Source organism: Urocitellus parryii, chromosome 6 (assembly GCF_045843805.1).
Source record: "Urocitellus parryii isolate mUroPar1 chromosome 6, mUroPar1.hap1, whole genome shotgun sequence".
Lineage (NCBI taxonomy): Eukaryota > Metazoa > Chordata > Mammalia > Rodentia > Sciuridae > Urocitellus > Urocitellus parryii.
The window spans coordinates 65,319,136-65,341,581 of NC_135536.1; the positions used below are offsets into that span (position 1 = coordinate 65,319,136).

The window sequence follows — 22,446 nt, forward strand, 5'->3', positions numbered from 1 at the left end:
GCCTATGTTATGAATCCTAAATTAATGCTATTAATATAGACTATGGCACATCAAAATTGACACTGAATAAACAGATTGTTAAATACATGTACCAAATAAGAGATGAATATTGAAAATGTGAAAAACTAATGAGGTGCCTAAATAGAATAGAGAAATTAAGAGTTGTATTTAAACACTACCTTGTTTTAGCCACAGATATATTCTATAAAGCTATGTGTAATACCTTTAAAAATCTTATTGAAAAATTAATTGCCCCTTACTTTTCTAGCTAAACATGAATTATGTTCTATCAAAATTGCTTGAAGTGAGATATATTCATATGCTTTAGTTTTTATATATAATTATATAATGGTTTACATAGAAGAAAGTATGATATAGAAAGACAAGTCTGTTTGGTTATGATATAGGGCAATTAGGCCCAAAATTGTCCAATTTCTATGTGAATAAGTTAATTTTATTTAATTATATAACTATAAAAATAACCTTTCTATACAAGGGTGTTTGGTGTGTACTGTGATAAATCACACATGTGGTACTCACCATAGTGGGGGAAAAGAAGCACCTGAAAGCACATATACAGAGAGCTAATTGGTAATATAATATAATTTTTGGATATGAAGAACATAACCACAATTACTTACAGGTAATTATGATTATACTCATATACACACACACACACACACACACACACACATGCACATGTCACAAACATTTATAGAGTAGTCCCTCTTATCTGCAGTTTTGCTTTCCACAGTCTTAATTTCTGCAGTCAACTGTGGACTGAAATATTAAATGGAAATTTCCAGAGATAAACATCAGAAGTTTTAAATTGTATGTTGCTTTGAGTAGCATGATAAAATCTTGTGTCATCCCACTCTGTCTGACCTGGGATGTGAATCATCCATTTTTTCATTGTATTTACACTGTGTGCACTACCTGCCCATTAGTCACCTAGCAGGCATCTTAGGAATCAGATGAACTGTGAAGATATTGCAGTGATTGTGTTCAAATAATACTCATTAAAAAAATAACACTCATTTTACTTGATAATAACCACAAAGCAAAGGAGGCACCAAGACATAAAACATGGAGGACAGATTAATTCTGGTAGTATGTAGCAATACTAAAAGGCCTATACTAGAAAAACATAGTATATAGGGTCCAATATTATCAGCAATTTCAGGCATTCACTGAGGGGTCTTGGACAAGAGAGAGAACTAATATAGAGACACTTAATGAAATGTTCATAGTTGAAGAATACAGGGAGAAGTAATGATGTCATAAGGTGCAGAAACAGAAGAATAAAATGAGGTGTACATATTTTAGAGACTTAATGAGGTTCATTGGACTAAAGAGATAAGAATAATTGAAAGACCAATAAAAAAAAGAATGACTGAAAGAATGGTACAAGTGGCCACATTCATGAAAAAATAAAATATCTGTAGCAAATACCAATACAGACCAATATTCCAGGAGATATCTGCAGGCAGACATTGTCACTGAAATGATGACCTTATTAGACTGAAGACAGACATCAGGGGGCAGTAATTTGGATAATAAAAATGTATTCTTTTACTAGAAAGATTAGAGTAATCATTCTCAATTCTTTGCTTCGATTTTATAAAGCTCAACCAGGGGTAAGTCAAAAAACAATGAAAAACTGCTGCTTAAAAAAAAAATTTCTAATGAGACACAGAGTACATGCCTGAATGACCTGAGTGGGTAGAATGTAATTATACTACATCAAAATGCATACAGTATCTAGAGTCTATTAATGTGGACCAACAAATGGAACTGAGCCAAGGAATTCTAGCTTTTACTTTTGTAATTTAAAAGTCTTAGGACTATGATCTTAGAATCCTCAAGAGGGGAGAAGGAATTCAGTTACTAAATCCCCAATACCGAAGCTTAGTGAAAGTTAGATTATATATATATATATATATATATATATATATATATATTTTTTTTTTTTTTTTTTTTTTTCTTTATAGTATCCTAAAATAGGCCTATACTGGGTGGACATTATTTCCATTTTACATTGGTTCAGTTTGTGAAAGGCACAACAAGGTAAGGAATGTCTGATGGTAAAGCTTCTTCCAGTATACTTTGCTTCCTTTTTCCTTATTCACTGACAGCCCCTGAATAATCAGGAGGAATTAATTAACTCACCGCATGACTTGTGAATCACCTTGATAAGTACTTTCTATTGCTTGGAATCCCAAGTTTCTGAATCTCTCTAAAGGGCAGGGGATTTCTACTTAAGATAATTGCCAATTTTCAAGCAACTAACTAGAAGTCAGAGACAGGAACATGTGCTTCTGTGCTGTTGTCAGTATTTTAAAAGAATTAATTCACTGTTTCAAATTGAATTCCAGCAGCAAAGATTAAAGTTTCCTTGGCTAGAACTGCTAAAACTTTTTCAAAAAACAAAGAGCCTAGGTCAGAGATACTGAAGTCTTTGATCATGTAATCATAAACAAGAAAACTTAGCATGTATGATATAAGATAAAGCTCCCAAGACAGCAGAATCATTTCTTTGGAAAACTATAGTTTTTCCATCATTAACTAAGGATTACAGAGTGATGCCAGAATAGTTTAATCTTACAGTAGTTGTTATCATATAAAATATGAAGTTGTGATTTATTCATGTCACACATTTTACCAGTAAAGAAGATGAATCATAAATGGTAATCTTTTTTTTTGAATGGTGGTTTTTAATTGGTTGTTCAAAACATTACAAAGCTCTTGACATATCATATTTCATACATTAGATTCAAGTGGGTTATGAACTCCCATTTTTACCTCAATTACAGATTGCAGAATCACATCGGTTACACATCCACATTTTTACATGACGCCATATTAGTGACTGTTGTATTCTGCTACCTTTCCTATCCTCTATTATCCCCCCTCCCCTCCCCTCCCCTCCCATCTTCTCTCTCTACCCCATCTACTGCAATTCATTTCTCTCCTTGTTTTTTTCCCCATTCCCCTCACAACCTCTTATATGTAATTTTGTATAACAATGAGGGTCTCCTTCCATTTCCATGCAATTTACCTTTTCTCTCCCTTTCCCTCCCACCTCATGTCTCTGTTTAATGTTAGTCTTTTCCTCCTGCTCTTCCTCCCTGCTCTGTTCTTAGTTGCTCTCCTTATATCAAAGAAGACATTTGACATTTGTTTTTTAAGGATTGGCTAGCTTCACTAAGCATAATCTATTCTAGTGCCATCCATTTCCCTGCAAATTCCATGATCTTGTCATTTTTTAGTGCTGCGTAATACTCCATGGTGTATAAATGCCACATTTTTTTTTATCCATTCATCTATTGAAGGGCATCTGGGTTGGTTCCACAGTCTAGCTATTGTGAATTGTGCTGCTATGAACATCGATGTGGCAGTATCCCTGTAGTACGCTCTTTTAAGGTCTTCAGGGAATAGTCCGAGAAGGGCGATAGCTGGGTCAAATGGTGGTTCCATTCTCAGCTTTCCCAGGAATCTCCATACTGCTTTCCAAATTGGCTGCACCAATTTGCAGTCCCACCAGCAATGTATAAGAGTACCCTTTCCCCCACATCCTTGCCAGCACTTGTTGTTGTTTGACTTCCTAATGGCTGCCAATCTTACTGGAGTGAGATGGTATCTTAGGGTGGTTTTGATTTGAATTTCTCTGACTGCTAGAGATGGTGAGCATTTTTTCATGTACTTGTTGATTGATTCTATGTCCTCCTCTGAGAAGTGTCTGTTCAGGTCTTTGGCCCATTTGTTGATTGGGTTATTTGTTTTCTTATTGTTTAATTTTTTATTCTTATTGTTTAATTTTTTGAGTTCTTTGTATACTCTGGATATTAGGGCTCTATCTGAAGTGTGAGGAGTAAAAATTTGTTCCCAGGATGTAGGCTCCCTATTTACCTCTCTTATTGTTTCTCTTGCTGAGAAAAAACTTTTTAGTTTGAGCAAGTCCCATTTGTTGATTCCAGCATAAATGGTAATCTTGCAAATATTATCTGCAATTTTTTTATGCCAAGTATGCCTTTCCCACGAAATCAAAGGAAAGCTATTTATATCAATGGGGCTTGCTCCTTAAAAGCTTTGATTGCAAACAGGAGCTAAAATGAGAAGATATACTAAAGGACAGATCAGAGACAATAGAAAATTAGTTCATAGCCAAAATGGACTAAACAAACAAATGAACAAAAACCAGTTTACACACATATACCACCTTTAGGTACTTGCTTCAAAAGAATAATTTTCATACTGATTTGTGAAGCTGTATAGCATATTGAAATGAGCATCAGACTTGGAGTTAATAATCCTGGATTCTAGATGTTTTAAATCATAACTGTTTTTCACTTTAAGGATCTTATCATAACTCTTTTGGTCATAACTTTCCTCATCTTTAAACTAAGAGAGACCAATTGATTTCCAGGTTACCCTCTTACTATTATGGAATTCCTATATTTTGCAACTCCTTCACTGAGTTGTCTATGGCCTTCACAGCAATCACCTCCAATATTTCTCTACATGTTATATCCTTAGTCTTCTGATCTTATTGTTGAATTTTCGGAGACATACAAAAAAATCATTTTAGAGATGTCACAGCTCCAAACTGGCTCAAAGATTCAGTGGTTCCCAACTTGCCTTACAAAAACATAGAATTTCCTTGAAGGGCTTCTTTAATTAAACCACCAGTAATTGCAAAGGCAAAAAAAAAAAATATTTTGCAGTTCAGAGAACTGGAAGGTTTTTCAGTCCCCTCAAAATACTTTTCCTATTCAGTGATTAAGGGATGAAATGAAATAGTTTAGAGGTGCATCTAGCTAAAATCAAAATTAACTTTGAAGTTTTGCTCATTAAAATGCAAATATACAGGGTACATATAACATTTTAAAGTGCAGTGAGAATGAGTATCTAATCCCCTTTCTGTGGAGTTCTGTTCCATTAAGTAAGAGAATAACAAGCCATATTTCATTCATAACAATTGAACTTTAAGTGATTCACACTTGGGACTGCTTTTTTTTAAATGCCCTTGTTACTTATTAGGGCATTCATGATAGACAGTTAACAAATATGTCAGTCGGTTCTATCATAGAACATAGGAACAGGAGGGAAGTGAAGTCAAGCCAATTGAGAAAAGACGGAAGTGGACATGAGGAAAGTCTTCATGGAGAGGCTCCTTAAACTTTGATCTTAAAAGAATATATGGTAGTAGGCAGAAAAGTAAGATAAAGTTTCAAGGAAAAGATAGTGTAAGTAAGGATGTAGAGGTAGAATAAGAGGCAAGAAACAGAATGTCAGATTTGGAGAGAAGCAAGTTCTGATGATAAAGAAGTGAGGGAGGAAACTGAAAAAAATTAGAAAGATAGTACATTAGAAAGCACCTTATATGACGAATCAAGGAGTTTGGTTTACTTGAGGTTATGGTCATCTTCACTATACCAAAGTACTGTAGATAGACAGCATTAATAACAAATTTGCCATTTGAACAGATTACCTTTACATGAAATTGGAGAATGGGTTGGGATGTTGTTAATTGGAGGGAGCTTGTTATAATAATCCAGGAAGCTAATAATGAAGACTTAAATTAAAACAATAGCAGTGGAGATAGAGAAGAAGGAATAGATTTAAGAGAAATAGATTTAAGAAGCAAGTTTCATTGAGTTACAGAAAATAAGTTTAGTATTTGTCATATTAAATTTATTATTAGCGGATATACATATGATAAATGAGTTTGGAACTCAGGCAGTAACCTCTAGACAGTAACACAGATTTCAAAATCACTTTATGGGTTGTATCTGAAACCACTGGCATGTATGAGATCTTGTAAGGAAATGTACAAGATGTAAAAAGAAGCAAAGAAAAAAACTCTAAAGAAACTAAATGAAGGAATTGACACAAGGTGTCAAGCCTGCAAAAGAGCCAATAAAAGAGTCAAAGTATCACATGTTTACTTATCTCTTTCTGTACTAGCCTCTAAGATCCATGGGGCAAACATTTTATTTTTAATTCATCTTTGTACACACAGGACTTAATAAATAAAATACCCTTCTTAGTAGATGCACAATCAACATTTGTTGAACAGAATGAGTTATGTTTTTATATATTATGCTGTTTTCTAAACACCTAAAATGCCTACAAATTCTCATTATAATACACTTGCATTAAAATTTGAGTTTGATCCAACTCCAATGTTGAATACAAGTCTCATTATTATTATTATTTTTATATTTATTTTTAGGTGTAGTTGGACTCAATATCTTTATTTTATTTTTATGTGGTGTTGAGGATCGAACCCAGGGCCTCACACGTGCTAAGCGAGCACTCTACCGCTGAGCCACAACCTCAGCCTACAAATCTCATTATATTTTATCATTATTGGGGAAACACTTGATAAAGAGGTTAACCATCCATGAACAATTTTCTTACTTATGAATGACAACTGTTCTGATGAACAAACGAAGGGGAAACAAACACATGAAAGGAAAAGAGAATGTTATCTGACAGTATTTTTCTCCTGAGGGAAAAATGAAATGGCCATTTCTAAATCTCTTTTTCCTTTAAAATCTCTTTCTCTAGTTAAACATGACTTAAAATACACAGTTTCCTTCTTCCTTCCTTTCTTCCCTTTCTTCCTTCCCTCTCTCTTTTTGTATCATTCTCTCTCTCCTCTTTTTTTTTTCCCCCTTTGCAGTTCTGAAGATAGAACCCTGGGCCTTATACATGCTTGGCAAGCATTTTAATTTTTTTGGCAGTTTGAAAATTTTATTTCATTAACTTAAAAGGTAAACAAAACGTGTATTTAAAATCTTATTAAACTTTTATCTGACATACATAGAGGACAAACAGGATTTCAAGTGACTTATGAGACAGTCCACTGCCATTTAAAAATATTATTTTTTCTACAAAACCTCTTAATTGAAAGACAAAACAAAACCACCAAAGCAACAAATACCTTGTCTTTTATACTGTACAACTGCTAGATGCAAACTTCTGATTTATTTATTTCATTGTCAACTCTGATGATGAAGATGGGAGGCAGAAATGTTCCCAGTGCAGTCAAATGATGAAAACAAAAAGCTGTTTCCCTCAGATACAAAGAAGTTTTCTTCATTCATGTCTCTTACAGTAGGATCATATACTTGATGCTCATACCAGATCACTTCTTCTTTCCTTTCTCTTTTTTACTTCCCTCTCCTTGCTGAAGACTTGGGTCACCATCTCCTGTTTTTTGTGTCCTTGTTTTTAGCTTAAGTATCATTTCTGCTGCATACAACATTACTGATTTACGTGAAGGGAACTGTACAAGACAGAGGCTTGGCAAGCATTTTACCACTGAATTATGCCCCAGCACATTTTTATTTTTGAGACAGGTTCTTGCTAGATTACCCATGTTGGCCTTGATTTTGTTCCTCTTGAGTAGCTGGTATTGCAGAAGTGAACCACTGCACCTAGCCCATTTGCTTTTTCCAAGGACCTACATTAAAGGAAACTCTTTTGAAATTTCAAGGGATCAGGGATGGTTAATTTATTTTTATGATAGGCAAAACATTATTAATTTGTTTTATAACTTAATTTTATATTTATATTGTCTTAGTTTATATTGATATCAATAAATAGCTTAATATTCTAATTTAATAATAAAGAAAATCATTTCATTAAAGTTGATTTCTGAAATAACATAGTTAATTCCTGACAATTTCCTCACACCAGTGAGTTTTCTAATCTTTATTTTTGTTAATGAGGAATTAAAAAAAAAGAAAAAGTTGAAGCCTAATTATCTGTGTATCTATCTACCTATTAAAAGAATGTGAGTATGGGGCTGGAGTTGTGGCTCAGCGGTAGTTCACTTGCCTGGCATGTGTGAGGGACTGGGTTTGATTCTCAGAATCACATAAAAATAAATAAAATAAAAGGCCTATCAACAACTAAAACAATATTTAAAAAAGAATGTGAGTAAATTATGGAGAATGAAAGGAAACTGTATAAAAACTCTTTTTGTCTAAATAGAGTCAGGACTAGAGAGCTAAATCTGGCATCTAATATTTCACTAAATTTTAGGTCTTTTCATATAATTTGTTAGTTTAGCTAGGATAATTTTAAAGTATTTTAACGCTGAAAGAAGTACATTATCACGTAGTAAAAAGAAGACTGTAATTGACACCTGAAGCCTATCCCTTTTCTGCTTTTCTTAGAGTTTCCTTGCAGAAAAATTAAAGTGTTTGTACAGATGCTCTTTAATGTTCATTGCAGTTTGAATATTTTATGACTGAATAAAGTCCTTTACTTATAAGATTTACTTAATTCTTTTGTGTTGTTTCTGCATGAAAAACTAGTAAGAAACAATATTTTATTCATTTTGCATTAAGCAACTTTTTAGGGGGGAAGGAACTACATGTTATTGGCAGTAAGTTCTTAGGAGCTTTGGCTACTGGGATTACATGTTTAAATACAACTCCAAAGGTAAATTATTAGAAATGGAAGTTGTTGATTAAAAATTGAAAACACTGGAGAAAACTACTATGATAGTTTGGATGTTGACTATTCCCCCAAAGGACCATGTATGAAAGGCTTGGTCTCCAGCTGGGAGGTGCTGTGGACTTTTTAGAAAGAGGAAGCTTGTAGGAAGGAGTTCCTTAGGTAAATGGAAATACGCTCTTGAAGGGCACTGTGGGGCTGCAGTCCCTTCCTCTTCCTTCTTTTTTGTTTGCTGGCTTACTGTTTGTTTTCCTATGTGCTCTCACCATGATGTGAGACTCAAAGTCATAGGGCTGGAACCTCCAAAACATGAGTTAAAATAAGCTTTTTCTCTTTATGAGCTAATTGCCTCAGGCATTTTGTTATCATGATGGAAATATGACTAATACAAATTACCTTTCCACTATCTTTCTATAAACTTGTTCTCAATATGCTACTAGTAAAACAGCAACAAATAAGATAGATGAAGCAGGGAACTGAGATTAGACTGATTATTTAGTGATTTATGAATAGTGTATTTTTTCATAGGTTACATTAAAATATACATGGTCTTCAACTTAAAATGGGGTTATGTTCTGATAAACCCATTGTACATTGAAAATATCAGTAAGTCAAAAAATGCATTTAGTACACCAGCCTACTGAACATCATAGCTTAGAAACACAGTACTGTTTATCCTGGTAACCACATAGCTGACAAGGAGCTGCAGATTGCTGCTACTGCTGCTTATTATCGCAAGATACTATCATACCACATACTGCTATCCCAGGAAAAGATCCAAGTATAAGATTCAAAGTATGGTTTTACTGACTGTATATTGCTTTTGCACATAATAAAGTTGAAAAACCGAAAGTCAAATCGTTGTAAGTCAGGGACTATCTGTGTTTTCTAAAACATGATTTTAAGACACATTAGCTTTTTTGAGATAATCATGTTTATTGTTTTATTTTTTCTGTTTATTAGTTTGTTTATCAGTTTTTTCAAGAAAATCTAATATGTATTATAATCATGTTTATCTGTATTAGAAAACACAGACAGAAAATGGGCTAAGGAACTGAAAAGAGAATTCACAGAAGAATACAATCAAGCAACAAATGTATTAAAAAATGTTCAACATCTCTAGCAATTAGAGAAATGCAAATCAAAACTACTCTAAGATTTCATCTTTCATCTCACTTCAGTCAGATGGTAATTATCAAGAATACAAGCAACAGTAACTGTTTGCAAGGATGTGGGGAAAATGGTACACTCATACACTGTTCATGGGATTGCAAATTGGTGCAACCACTCTGGAAAGCAGCATGGAGATTCTTTGGAAAACGTGGGATGGAACCACCATTTGACCAGCTATCCCACTCCTTGGTCTATAGCCAAAGAACTTAAAATCAGCATAATACAATGACACAGCCACATCAATGTTTATAGCAACTCAATTCACAATAGCTAAACTATGGAACCAACCTAGGTGCCCCTAAAACAGAAGAATGGATAAAGAAAATGTGTTATATATATACAATGGAACATTACTCATCCTTAAAGAGATTGAAATCATGGCATTTTCTGGTAAATGGATGGAGCTGGAGAATATCATGCTAAGTGAAATAAGCCAAACCCAAAGAACCAAAGGTCAAATGTTTTCTCTAATATGCGGATGCTAATTCACAATAAGTGAGGGAATGGGACTGGGAACAAAAAGAGGTACTTTGGATTATACAGATGGGAGTGAAGGGAGGAGAGAGGGTATGAGGCTAGAAATGATAGAATGAATTGGGCATTATGACCCTAGGTGCACATGTGATTACACGACCAGTGTAATTCTATAACATATACACCAGAAGAATGAGAAGTTACACTCCATTTAGGTATGATGTGTCAAAATGCATTCTACTGTCATGTATAACTAATTAGAGCAACAACAACAACAAAAAGACATTATTTATATCCCATTTCTGACAGAGAAGTCATCAGACAGACTCAGAGTTAACTATTTTCCTCACTCAGCAATGATAGCTCAGTCTTTAGAGTACTGGTATTTTGAATCAGAAACACACCTGATATCTCCCCCAAAACTTTTATTTTTTTGTTACCGGGGATTGAACTCAGGGGGCACTTGACAGCTGAGCCACATCCCCAGCCATATTTGGTATTTTATTTAGAGACAAAGTCTCACTGAGTTGCTTAGTGCCTTGCTTTTGCTGAGGCTGTCTTTGAACTTGTGATCCTCCTGTTTCAGCTTCCCAAGCCACTGGGATTACAGGCGTGCTCTACTGTGCCCGGTTCCCCCCATTTTTATGAAAAGCAACCTTTATGGTGTTATACTTTGTATAATGTTAAGTCTGACCGTATAGTTGAATAGAAATAAAAAACAAAAAGAATGATTATAATTGTGACAGTGATAAACAATTTTTATCTTTTAGGGCAATTATACCTTCGTGTTTTATGAATCTTAGAAAAAAAAAAGAAGAAATAAAAGGGCAAATATGACAGTACCTCGGTAATTGATGACTTCTGTCCCAAGCACCGGAGTCATCTCCAGGACTGTGATAAAGGCTTTGTCCATAGATGTCAGAGGAAAAGGAGACATGCGGTGTCTTCTAGCCACCTTGGTGATATCAACAGCACTGTGACCTAAACAGGAAGATAATTAACTGAGAATATGATGCTGAAACACTGATCAAAAAGTGGAAATGACTTATAAATATCAGTAACTCCTAATTTCAAATGAATATTACCAGAAACTTTCTTTCCTTCTTCCAAAACACAGCTTGCTCTGTGTGAAAAGTTAGCATTGTTATATCATATACCCAAAGCTGGTGAAATTTAATGATACTGGCTAATGCTTTTTTTGTCAAGAGACTGTAGTAAATAAACTCATTAATCTTCACAACCACATATGGTGAGGCACCATTCTTATCCTTACTTACAGATGAGGGAAGACAGGCTTTGAGAGGCTGTATGTATACCTTTGTGTAAATCTCAGAACTAGTAACAGAAGAGCCAGGAGTCAAATGTAGGTAGTCTTGGCTTTAGAGTTCATGTGCTCTACCACTGTTCTCAACTTTGAATACTAAAGAAACTAGTTAGCAAAATTAAGTTTTAAAACATCAATTTTTAGGTTATACAGGAAATTTTCTTTCCTGTGTAAAAATGCATGGAAAATATTATTTTTATTTTTCTACTTCCTATATGACCATTCTAGTCCCATGGCATTAATATCACCCATATACTAAAACAACCAATTTTTTACCTCCAATTTCAGCTTTTACCCTCAACTCTAGATTTGTATGTCAACCAATAGCTATGAGATGGTATATATTTTCAGACTTGGAATCACTTATCCAGCATGTACTTGAATGTGTATGTCAAACATAAAGAGCCCAAAATTAAATTCTCAATTCTCAACCCTCCTATTCTACCCATATGATATCTTATTCTTGAGCAATTAACATCTCAGTCATCAACAGTAAATCAATTATTTCAGCTATTATGCCAAAACCTTGGAGACAACCTTGAATCTTCTCTTTTTGTCATAGCAATATTTGAAATATATTAGAACCTGATTATTGTCACTTCCACTGGTACTGCAATAGTTGGAACTATTGCTTATGTCCTGGAAAACTGAATAGCCTCCTAACTGGTCTCCTTGCTTCTATCCTTGTTCCACTTCAGTTTCTTCAGAGTAATTTACAGTGATCCTTTTACATTTTACATTGGACTGTGCAAATCTCTGCTTACAACTCTCCAAAGACTTTCTACTTCAATTACAGTAAAATCTTTGCTAGGTCCTATAAGGCCCAACTTATTATCACTTCTACTGTTCTTACCTCCTAATATTTCCTTCCTTGTTCACTGTGCTATAGCCATACCAGTTCCTTCCTTTACAATGATCCTGCTAAATTTATCTCCCCACAGGGCCTTTAAACTTGCTGTTTCCTCTCTTGAACCATCTATTCCAGATAGCATCATCCATCCCCCATTTCTTTCAAGTCTCTGCTCAGATTTCACCTCATCAAAGTGGTATCATCAGTATTATCAGAGAGGCATTCCTTGAATACCCTATATATAATACTGCCTACTATTAGTTCATTTTACCCCACTTAATTTTTTTCAAACACACACAGATGTTCATAACCATATAAAAATACATCAAATAATTATTTGTTGAATTAACAAAGGAATCATTTAATGACAAAAAGATTTCTTGGGGCACTATATCCTCATGCATAAAAAAAATTGGCCTTAACCTTGGAAGCTTATAAATGTACAGACCAAATGGTAAAGAGAAAGGAGTAATACAAACACTATTGGTTGGCTGTCCTAATTGCTATTCACAGCCTCCTTTTTCTTCCCTAGCCACTCTGCAAGTTAGGAGTAGTGTTATGATATATGATATTTTGGCCATTAAGATGCCCCTGGGGGCAATAATCTTATTACAAATAAAGAGATAAAGAGACAAAGTTTTAAAAGAAAACAGCTTTTTCCCTGCTACCTTCTTTCTACCTGTAACATGGCTGGATACTGGGAGCCATTTTTCAAGTATGAGAATGTAAGCCCACACAGTAATGGAAACAGGAGGACAAAAAAAGAGTCTGAGTCTCTGATGAAAAAGATGAGTTGCTAGGCAAGCCTGTGGACTCCCTGCCTCTAAACTTTTGATATGGGAGATAAATAAGCTTTTAATGCTTTAAACCACTTTATAATGATTACACATATCCTTCAGAAGATCATCATTGCATCTTATTAAATTTAGCACTTTACTCCAACCCCAGCAGCTGCTCCAGAAATGCTCACTGAATTGGCTTAAAGGCACTACCCCAAAGAGTTTCTATGATTAATAACAATATCATAAATCACCCCCAAAAGACACAGAAAATTACTTATACTCTCAGTATGACATTTCTTTTCATGGATAATCAAGATCACAAGAATTCAAAGCTTGTAGGACTTTATAGATTATTGTGTGGTAAATATGAATAATATTTTCTATTCAGAATAGTAGGTAAACATTTAAAAAAGACTTATGTATGATTTGTCACATATAATTGAAATGTAAATTTACTTATAACACTTTTTTTGAGGTCTGGGACTAGTCAATCAAATATCATACAAACACACTGTCCCAACTAGTGTAATTGAAAAGAATGATAGAGATAGCTGCTTCTGCTTTCTATTCAACGATATAGGTCTCAGATATCTTTCTATGATATGCTGCACTTAATGGTGCAAATTTTATGTAATCTTATAAAAACTGTCCTCAAAAATGTTTAGTTTCTGAGAAGAAAACTATATTTTAATTGTATAGTTTATCTGTTGAATATGCTTTGTAATGGTATAAAAATAATTTTTTAAAGATCAGACAAATATATATCAAGTGTATTTTATATGAACTAGGTCCAGCAGAAAAGAAAGACATGCAAATAAATAAATAATAAGAGCAAAGGTTTGTAAACTACATGATGGTCCTTTAACTGCAGAGACTGGTAGTTATTATTTTCTTGTTTGTGAATTGCAGCATGAGTAGCTACTAGCTAGGAAATATCACTTTCATTTCTAAAATACTTTTACCTTGTAAAATTATTTGTACCTTGTACATAATTATACCTTGTACCTTGTTTATAATTCTTCTGGCACTTACCACTCACCATATTTTGCTATAGATATTTAAATATCTGCCTCACCTCTGTTAGATTATGAACTTGAAGGCAGAGCCTATAAGCATATTAATCTTTGTGTCTGTTGTCACTTTTAGAACAGTGCCTCCCTCATGCTTATGAAAGCAGATCTTATAAACAGAAAGTCCAAAGTTGGGAAGAAAAAAGCGAAGTGGTGCTTCCTGCTTTGTCCTTTTACTTCTCTAAGCCATGAATATTTATAAACTGTGTCACAAAGTGACTACCTTATTGGGTAAATAATTCATACATTTAAAAATAGGATAAACATTTAATTTTAAATTGAAATTAAATTTACTTTTAACTAATATATAAAGCAAAATTATACATATTAATGTGATACCATGTGAAGTCTCAACACATGTATATACATTGTGTAATGTTTAAGTCAGGTTGAACATATATGTCTCCTCAAACACTTATTAATTTTTTATGATGAAAATATTCAGAATCCTTTCAAGAAAATAATAACTACCAATCTTTGCAGTTAAAGGACCATCAGGTAGTACTCCACTGTGTATATGTATCACATTTTCTTTTTCTTTTTTTATAATATTTTTTACCTTAGTTGTTGATAGATCTTTATTTTGTTTATTAATATGTGGTGCTGAGAATCGAACCCAGTGCTTCACACATGCAAGGCAAGTGCGCTACTGCTGAGCCACAGTCCCAGCCCTGTATCACATTTTCTTTATCCATTTATCAGTGGATGGATACTTCAGTTGTTTCCATTTCTTGACTATTGTGACTGGTGCTGCAATGAACATGGGAGTGAGTGCAAATGTCTCTTGGACAGAGTGATTTCACTTCTTTTGGAAACATACTCAGTAATACCTTGCTAGATCATATGATAGTTATATTTTTAATTTTTTTTGAGTGAAACTACATAATGTTTTCTACAAATGGCTGTACTAATTTTTATGCCCACCAATAGAGTGCAACAGTTCCCTTTCTCCACTACATCAGCAGCATTGTTATTGTTAAGTCTTTTTGATAATAACCATTCTTACTGGGATGAGGGGATATGGTAATACATGGCTTTGATTTGCATTTCCATGATGACTAGTAAGGCTAAACATTTTTTCACACATCCTTTTGCCATGTTTGTCTGCTTTCGAGAAATGTCTATTTAGGACTACTGCCCATTTTTTCATTCGGCTATTTGGGAGTTTTAGCGCTTCTGAGTTTTTGGAGTTTTTTTAGTTAAAGAATTAAAAATAGTATATATTTAAGACATATGATATGTTGTTTCGAAATTTTTATACATTGTAGAATGGCTATTTGGAAGTCAATGGGTTAATACTGGTCCTTGTCTATAGTATTTGCAAGTTAGTCCAGGGATCTTCTAAATATATAATAAGTTAACTGCAAGGAATGTCTCAAAGGAGGATAATTTTAATTTTATGGCACATTAGCAGGTAGAGGTGTGTGTCCACACATGTGTGTGTGCATATATATATATTTTCAACAAAAACTTATTGAGTACATTTCATATGACAGGCTTCTTCTGACTCATGATCTGTACCAAATCACATAGTATTATGAACAGTCAGCTACTTCATCAATAAAGAAGAGTTAACTTGGTCCCATAAATGTGAGGAAAACTATGTTTGTGATTTTTTCCATTTGAGAATAACATGAATGAAATAGATAAGCTAACGGAATGGCTAATGTATCTTTACCATACCCAGTTCTCTTAGATCCTTCACCAAATGGAGGAGGATTATATATCCATTTAAAAAGAACCCATTTAGGGACTGGGGATTAACTCAGTGGTAGAGTGCTTGCCCAAGTTCAATCATTAGGGAAAAAAAAATTAACTAAAGATTGTAGCCAAAAAGTTTGAAAACTATTGGTTCAGTGCTCCATTTTCAAATCAAAAGTGGGTGAATAATGCTCCAGGAAATGTCCTAGGGAAACACAGAATGGAACTAGCAGCTGGAGCCCTAGGCTTAGTATGCATAGTATTCACATGTCTCAGGGTCTCTTACCGAGGGCTGGCAAAGGGTAAACCATTTTTTTAGAAAGCATGTATTTCCAAAATAAATTTGGTAAGCAAATACTTATATTTCCATTTTAAAAAGAAAAACAATTTGAACTATTTTTCTGATGTTGATGTCAGTGATTTATAAGGAGCTTCAAAATGAAAGCTTCAAAAAACTTATCTATTACTTCTCTTATTTTGAAAGTTATAACCCTAAGACCCCTTTATTGTCTTGGGCCACAAGAAAACTCAATTGGTGGGAAAAAGGATAAAAAAGTTCCCCTGCACATTGTAACCTTCTTCTTCATTTTGAATCTACCACAGAAATCTAAGGAAAAGAGAAAAAACAAAAATGAGGGGAAAACCCATTCATTTTTGCCCCTTGAAGGCCAGGTGAATTATAGCCTGACAGCCAGTGGTCCATAAAATTCATTTAGGCAAAAGTAGGAAAGGGGGGCTGTGGCTATGGCTCAGTGGTAGAGCGCTTGCCTAGCATGTGCAAAGCGCTGGGTTCTATCCTCAGCACCACATAAAAATAAACAAATAAAATAAAGATATTTTGTCCAACTACAACTAAAAAATTTTTTTTAAAAAGTAGGAAAGGAAGAAATGAGACTTTTTTTTAAAGTATGAATACTGTAATGAAAGGAAGCTGGATTTTTAATAAAGAAAATAGTTTCCTGTAAAGCAAAAACTGGTTTTTGGCCACAAATATATTCTGATAGCTACCTCACAAATGAATATCAGTTGTGAGAAAGAGAATCTGTGAGAGCATTGGTTCCATTAAACTAATTCATACTACAAAATGGATGAAAACAAACATGTGAAAACACAACCTACTGAAAAATTACAGTACTCAAGGAAATATTTGTTGTAATAAAAATTACTTGGTCATATATGGTTGCTATTGACATTTGTAGGTTGTTTAACTAATGTGGCAAAAAGAAAATACAAAGAACCTTAGGATATGGGATCTTTTTGTGGGGTTGGGGGTAGAAGTGAGGTAGACAGTCTAGAGAACCTTCCCTTTTATAGCTGTCTGAATTGAGTGACAGGTTGAATTATTATAACATTTAAATTGATAGAATTCATCTGCAATGATTTAATTTTCTGAAGTAGGTTTACAGGATTAAAGCTCTTCTACAATAGCTTAAGAAAAACAATAAAAAGCTATTCTTATAGATAGCCACAAATGGTTGCTAGAGTTTTCTGTAATAAGCTTAGTTTTTCATAAGTAAAACTAAACTGGTCTTTTTTTTATATATATTTTTGGGTTCAATCCAGAGGTGGTGTTGATTATAGTTTTGTTCTAATCTTGTTAGGGAAAGAACCTGAAATGCTCCTGCAGTTTCCTATCTTTCATGTAACAGTTATAGTCACTGAAAAGGCTATGTAAGAACTTATGCAAAAAGAATTTAAGAACTTATGCAAAAAGAACATGAGTTTGCCAGGACTGCCATTATTAAGACACAGTTAAATACTAACAGTAATGTTTATGATATAAAAAGCCTTTAAAAGGGCACTTAGAAAATACAAATGATTCCCTTCTATAGAGTAAGGTCACAACCTTCTTTTTGTGGCATAGCGGTCTTGAAATAGAGCATTACATCAATGAAATCATTGTTCTCACTTTCAATGCATCATTTAAACTTTTTTGTTGTTGTTGTTGTGGTTTGTAAATGGATACAATACCTTTATTTTTTTTATTTTTATGTGGTGCTGAGGATCAAACCCAGCACCTCATACATGCCATAGCAAGTGCTCTACCACTGAGCCACAAATGCAGCCCCTCAAAAGTACCATTTTTTAACCTACCAATTCTTAGTGTTTGATGTTTCATCTTGATTTGAAAATCCATTTTTTAAATTAAAAGTAAGTGAAGAAAAGATTCTTTCAGGTCTTAGGATAGACTATAGTAGAAAAAAAAATGTTTACAAAGCTTCTTCTTGATTAAATAAAAACCCCAGGTGGAAACTTTATTCTTCAAAATAATTAGTAAAAGAGTTTCCTGAACTACCTAAAGTATAAGTCATTATTCATTCTTTAGATATACAGAAAATCTCAAAGAAATCTCAAAGAATAGACTTGTCTATCCTTATTAACATTACTACTTATGTTTCACACAGTATTTGCAGATACAGAATCCCTTGCATTTCTATTTCCTGGATCTTTTTTAATAAAAAACTACCTATGATGATGAATAGCTCTCCTAGGACACTTAAAGAGTGAAGATGATAGTAATATGCTCATCTTAACTAGTTAGGGCCTTTGGTAATTCAAAGAATGTGTGGTTCAGATGTATAAAGTATTTAGTCTTTCATATACATCTTTCCAATTGAGAGAAGTGGGTTCAAAAACTAAGAAAACACTGGTAAATGGCAGAGTTCATAGACTCAAGACTACAGGGCACTTTGTATTATCTGCAAATAATTTCTCATATTGTCTTCAACTGACTAGTTTTATAAGTTTTCTTATTTGCTTATTTAAGATAATAAATCTCTTAGCATTTCTGACAAAACTTAGCATGTCTGAGACAATTACTTATTTTCTAGACCTGAATAAAAAATACTAAAGAAAGTACCTAGGATTTCTGTTCATCAAGATTGTAAAACATAGCACTGATGTCACAAAATGTTAGCTCTGCAATTATATCAACAGTTTCCTATCACTCAAAGATTAATATTTCAGTTCCGGGGCTGGAGATGTGGCTCAAGCGGTAGGGCGCTCGCCTGGCATGCATGCGGCCTGGGTTCGATCCTCAGCACCACATACAAACAAAGATGTTGTGTCCATTGAAAACTAAAAAATAAATATTAAAATTAAAAAAATATTTCAGTTCCTTAAAACAGTACACAAAATCCTTCTTTGTTTCCTTTTTAACCAAATCACGCATTGTGCTACCCCTTGGAATTTGACAATATCATAGATATCAGAACATGTGTTATTATTTCATATTTTTCTGCCTGGTGTATTATGTTCTCTCTTTTTTAGAATGCCTTTCTTTCATTCTTTTGTTCCCTTGGGAAATTACTACTCTTCCTTCACAACTTTTTTTTTTTTTTTTAAAGTAAGGATGTATGAAAATAGTGATGGGAACATGTCAGAAGGACTTGGTGTAAGCTTGAAGAGACTTCCTTTGGTCTATTAAAAAATTACCACTTTGGGGCTGGGGTTGTGTCTCGGCGGTAGAGCGCTCACCTAGCATGTGTGAGGCCCTGGGTTTGATCCTCAACTACAACTAAAAAATAAATAAATATTTAAAAAATCACTACTTTCGTAACTATCATAGCAATAATTGGTTCAGGCAAAACCCATCAATTGATGCTAAGACAAGAAGGCAAAAACCTCAAAAAAACCCCCAATATATTTATATGATCTCAAAATATATTCCCATAAGACAGTTACCAGATACAAAGCAAAAAATTGTATTTTTCAGTGGAGAAACTGGCATATGCAATCTTAGCCAAGTGATCAAAATTAATAAAACCAGTAATGGAACACATTAACATCATAGGTCCTCTGATATGATGCACTAAAAAGGATATATCATCACATGTGAGGTATTCCTGACAAAATGCATAATGAATTGAATCGTTAGGATGCATCAGAAAAATCTAAATTAGAGGGACATTGTACAAATTGCACAATTGATCTATACTGCTCAAATATAATAAGATCATTAAAGATAAAGAAAAACTTCATGAATTGTTCTAGATTAAAGGAGCCTAAGGAGTCATGATAAATAAATGTAATATATGATTCTGGGTTGGACCCCAGATAAGAACAAAAGAATGTTTTTCCCTTTTGTTATAAATAACACTATTAGAAAAACTGGAAAATTTTAATGGAATAAGATTATATAATAATATTGTGACAGTGCTCATTTCTTAATTTTCATAATTTTACTAAGGTTATATAAGAGAATGTCTTCTGATTTCCTTCCATTCACACTGTTTTTTTGAAGGAAATGCACAGTGAAGTAGGGTGAAGAAGTATTGTGTCTACATTTGATTCATAAGCAGTTTAGGAGAGAAATGATAAAGCAAATGTGGTTAAATGTCAAGATTAGAGGGAGTCTAGTTCAAAGGTATATAGGAAGTCTTTGTCTTGTAACATTTGTGAAGTTTGAAATTATTTAAAAAACAATAAAAAATCAAAGAGATTTGCTTAAAAAATACCTCCTTTATAAAGCAATGTATGCACTATAAATATTAAGATTTATTGAACACTGCATTAACCACATATCACATACTAATTGTACTTATTTATACACATCTGTTTTCTTAACTAGATTTTCAGCTCTTTAAGGAAGAAAAAGTATTTTAACATCAAGATCCAAAGATGCTGTGTACTTAGTACAGCCTAGATTATAAAGATTGACATAGGAGATGGGCTGAAGAGATAAACAACACTATATACAACTTCAAACCTTATTCTTGTCAATAACTTCAGTGCACTCTGTACTACAATTGTTCATTAAAAAAGTTGCAAATGTTAGGTTGAAAACTAGATTTTTTTTTGCTTTTGTTAAACAGTCCTGAAAGAGTCAATTTAGGAGGCAGAAGAAAAAAGAGAATAAGATACGATAACAACTTTTCACTAAGATCGCAATCACGGAAATGAAAAATTAGCTTTGTTTAATGTTTGTATTTCCTAGTTTAAAGATTAAATGGTAAAACTGTAAACAAATCCTTACAGATCATATTTGTGCTCAGGAAGTTTATAGAAAACAATAAATCCAAAAGGAGAAAAAAGCAATAATTTCTCATGACTCAATGTGAATTGTCTTTAAGCTGTCTTCTTTTGTCTTTATTTTTAACTTACCACATATTAACTAAAATAAAAATATAATATTAAAAGTAAATAGAGCCTCGTGCAGTGGTGCATGCCTGTAATCCTAGCAGCTTGGGAGGGTGAGGCAGGAGGACCAAGTTCAAAGCCAGCCTCAGCAAAAGCAACTCAGTGAGACCTTGTCTCTAAATAAAATACAAAATGGGGCTGGGAATGTGGCTCAGTGGTGAGTGCCCCTGAGTTCAATCCCTGGTATCAAAAAAAAAAAAAAAAAAAAAAAGAAAGAAAGAAAAAGTAAATAGATAAAATTTGCTGAGATGATGGTAAAAAAAGATAATGTGAAAAAGAAGATGTTATTAAAATATATAACATAGATCTACTAAAATTACACTCAAAAGGGATACAATTTTATAAACTATAAATATATGAGTGAAGTGCTAATATGCCCACAAAAGGAAGCAAAATATTTATGCCTGAGGTGGCTTTCAATGATCTATAGGAGTTTTTCATGACTGTCTTTATAGGGCTGGGCTTTACTACAAGGTGCTTTTAGACTATAAACTCTTGAGGAAGAGCTCCAGATCAGGATCCCTAGGCTTTTGTCTTTATTAGAAGCACTAGCAATGCATAAACACATTAATAATTGTGGGTACTGGTTTTAGCCACCATAGTAAAAAGACCAGCTCTCAGCAAAATTCTCCCCTTTCCTGAACCCCTCATCAGATCTTTGTTATCTTTGCTCCTTCTATAGGTAATAACTTTTTGCTGTGCTGTCATTTTGGCTCAGGAATATAAAACTCAGCAATTATGTATCATCTGATCTGGAAGACCTTGGTTCAATCTTATCTGCTGATTTCTGGTTTGGTACCCTTACTTTGGTTTCTGACTCCAGCTTGCTCTATTATGCTACCAGGTTGCTGCTTCAAACCCTAAACAACCAAACTGCCTAAGATTTCTTATCCTCTAAAGAGGTTGTAAGTTATTCAGAGACATTAATATAAATACAGGCTTTTGGAAATATTTTCATTGTGATGTCATTGATATTAAAATACAAAAATTGGAATTGTGTTTTCTTCAGTAGGCTACTGTTCCAAACATTCTCTAAACAGAAGTAGAGAAAAGTAATTTTCCTTTACAAATTATAAGTTATTATTATATCACTAAAAGTAGAACCTGACAAGTACATTTTCAAGCCCTTAACAAATAGGTTTCCATAATGCCCTGGAAGATGGACCAAGAGAGGTTCAAAGGTATTTTTTTTGAAGTTAAAGGTATTTAACTTTTTGCAGTTAAAGTATTTTATCAGCTCATAAAAGCTACATTTCTGTTACTCAACCTTAGTTGCCCTACATGATGGTGTTTCTCCTGTTACTTAGGTATAAGCACAAAAGGCTTCAACTTCTAGAACACCTATTCCAAATATTAACATCAATGACAGACTAATAAAAAAGCAAATTTCAGTAATATCTTTTCTAAGATATAAAAAATGGGAAAGAAGATGGCAGATTAGAGGAAGGATGCACTTCCTAG

At 33.6% G+C, this 22,446-nt stretch overlaps 1 protein-coding gene across 5 annotated transcripts in view; it reads right to left on the reverse strand.

Annotated features, from left to right (window-relative positions):
* The window catches only part of Gphn (gephyrin), a 602,355-nt gene that overhangs the window by 115,016 nt on the left and 464,893 nt on the right, over window positions 1-22,446 (reverse strand). For all 5 annotated transcript variants that reach the window (XM_077799519.1, XM_026385121.2, XM_026385119.2 and 2 more), the window contains one exon: window positions 10,963-11,100. In XM_077799519.1, the coding sequence (XP_077655645.1) occupies window positions 10,963-11,100 (138 nt within the window). The remainder of the gene's footprint in view (window positions 1-10,962; window positions 11,101-22,446) is intronic.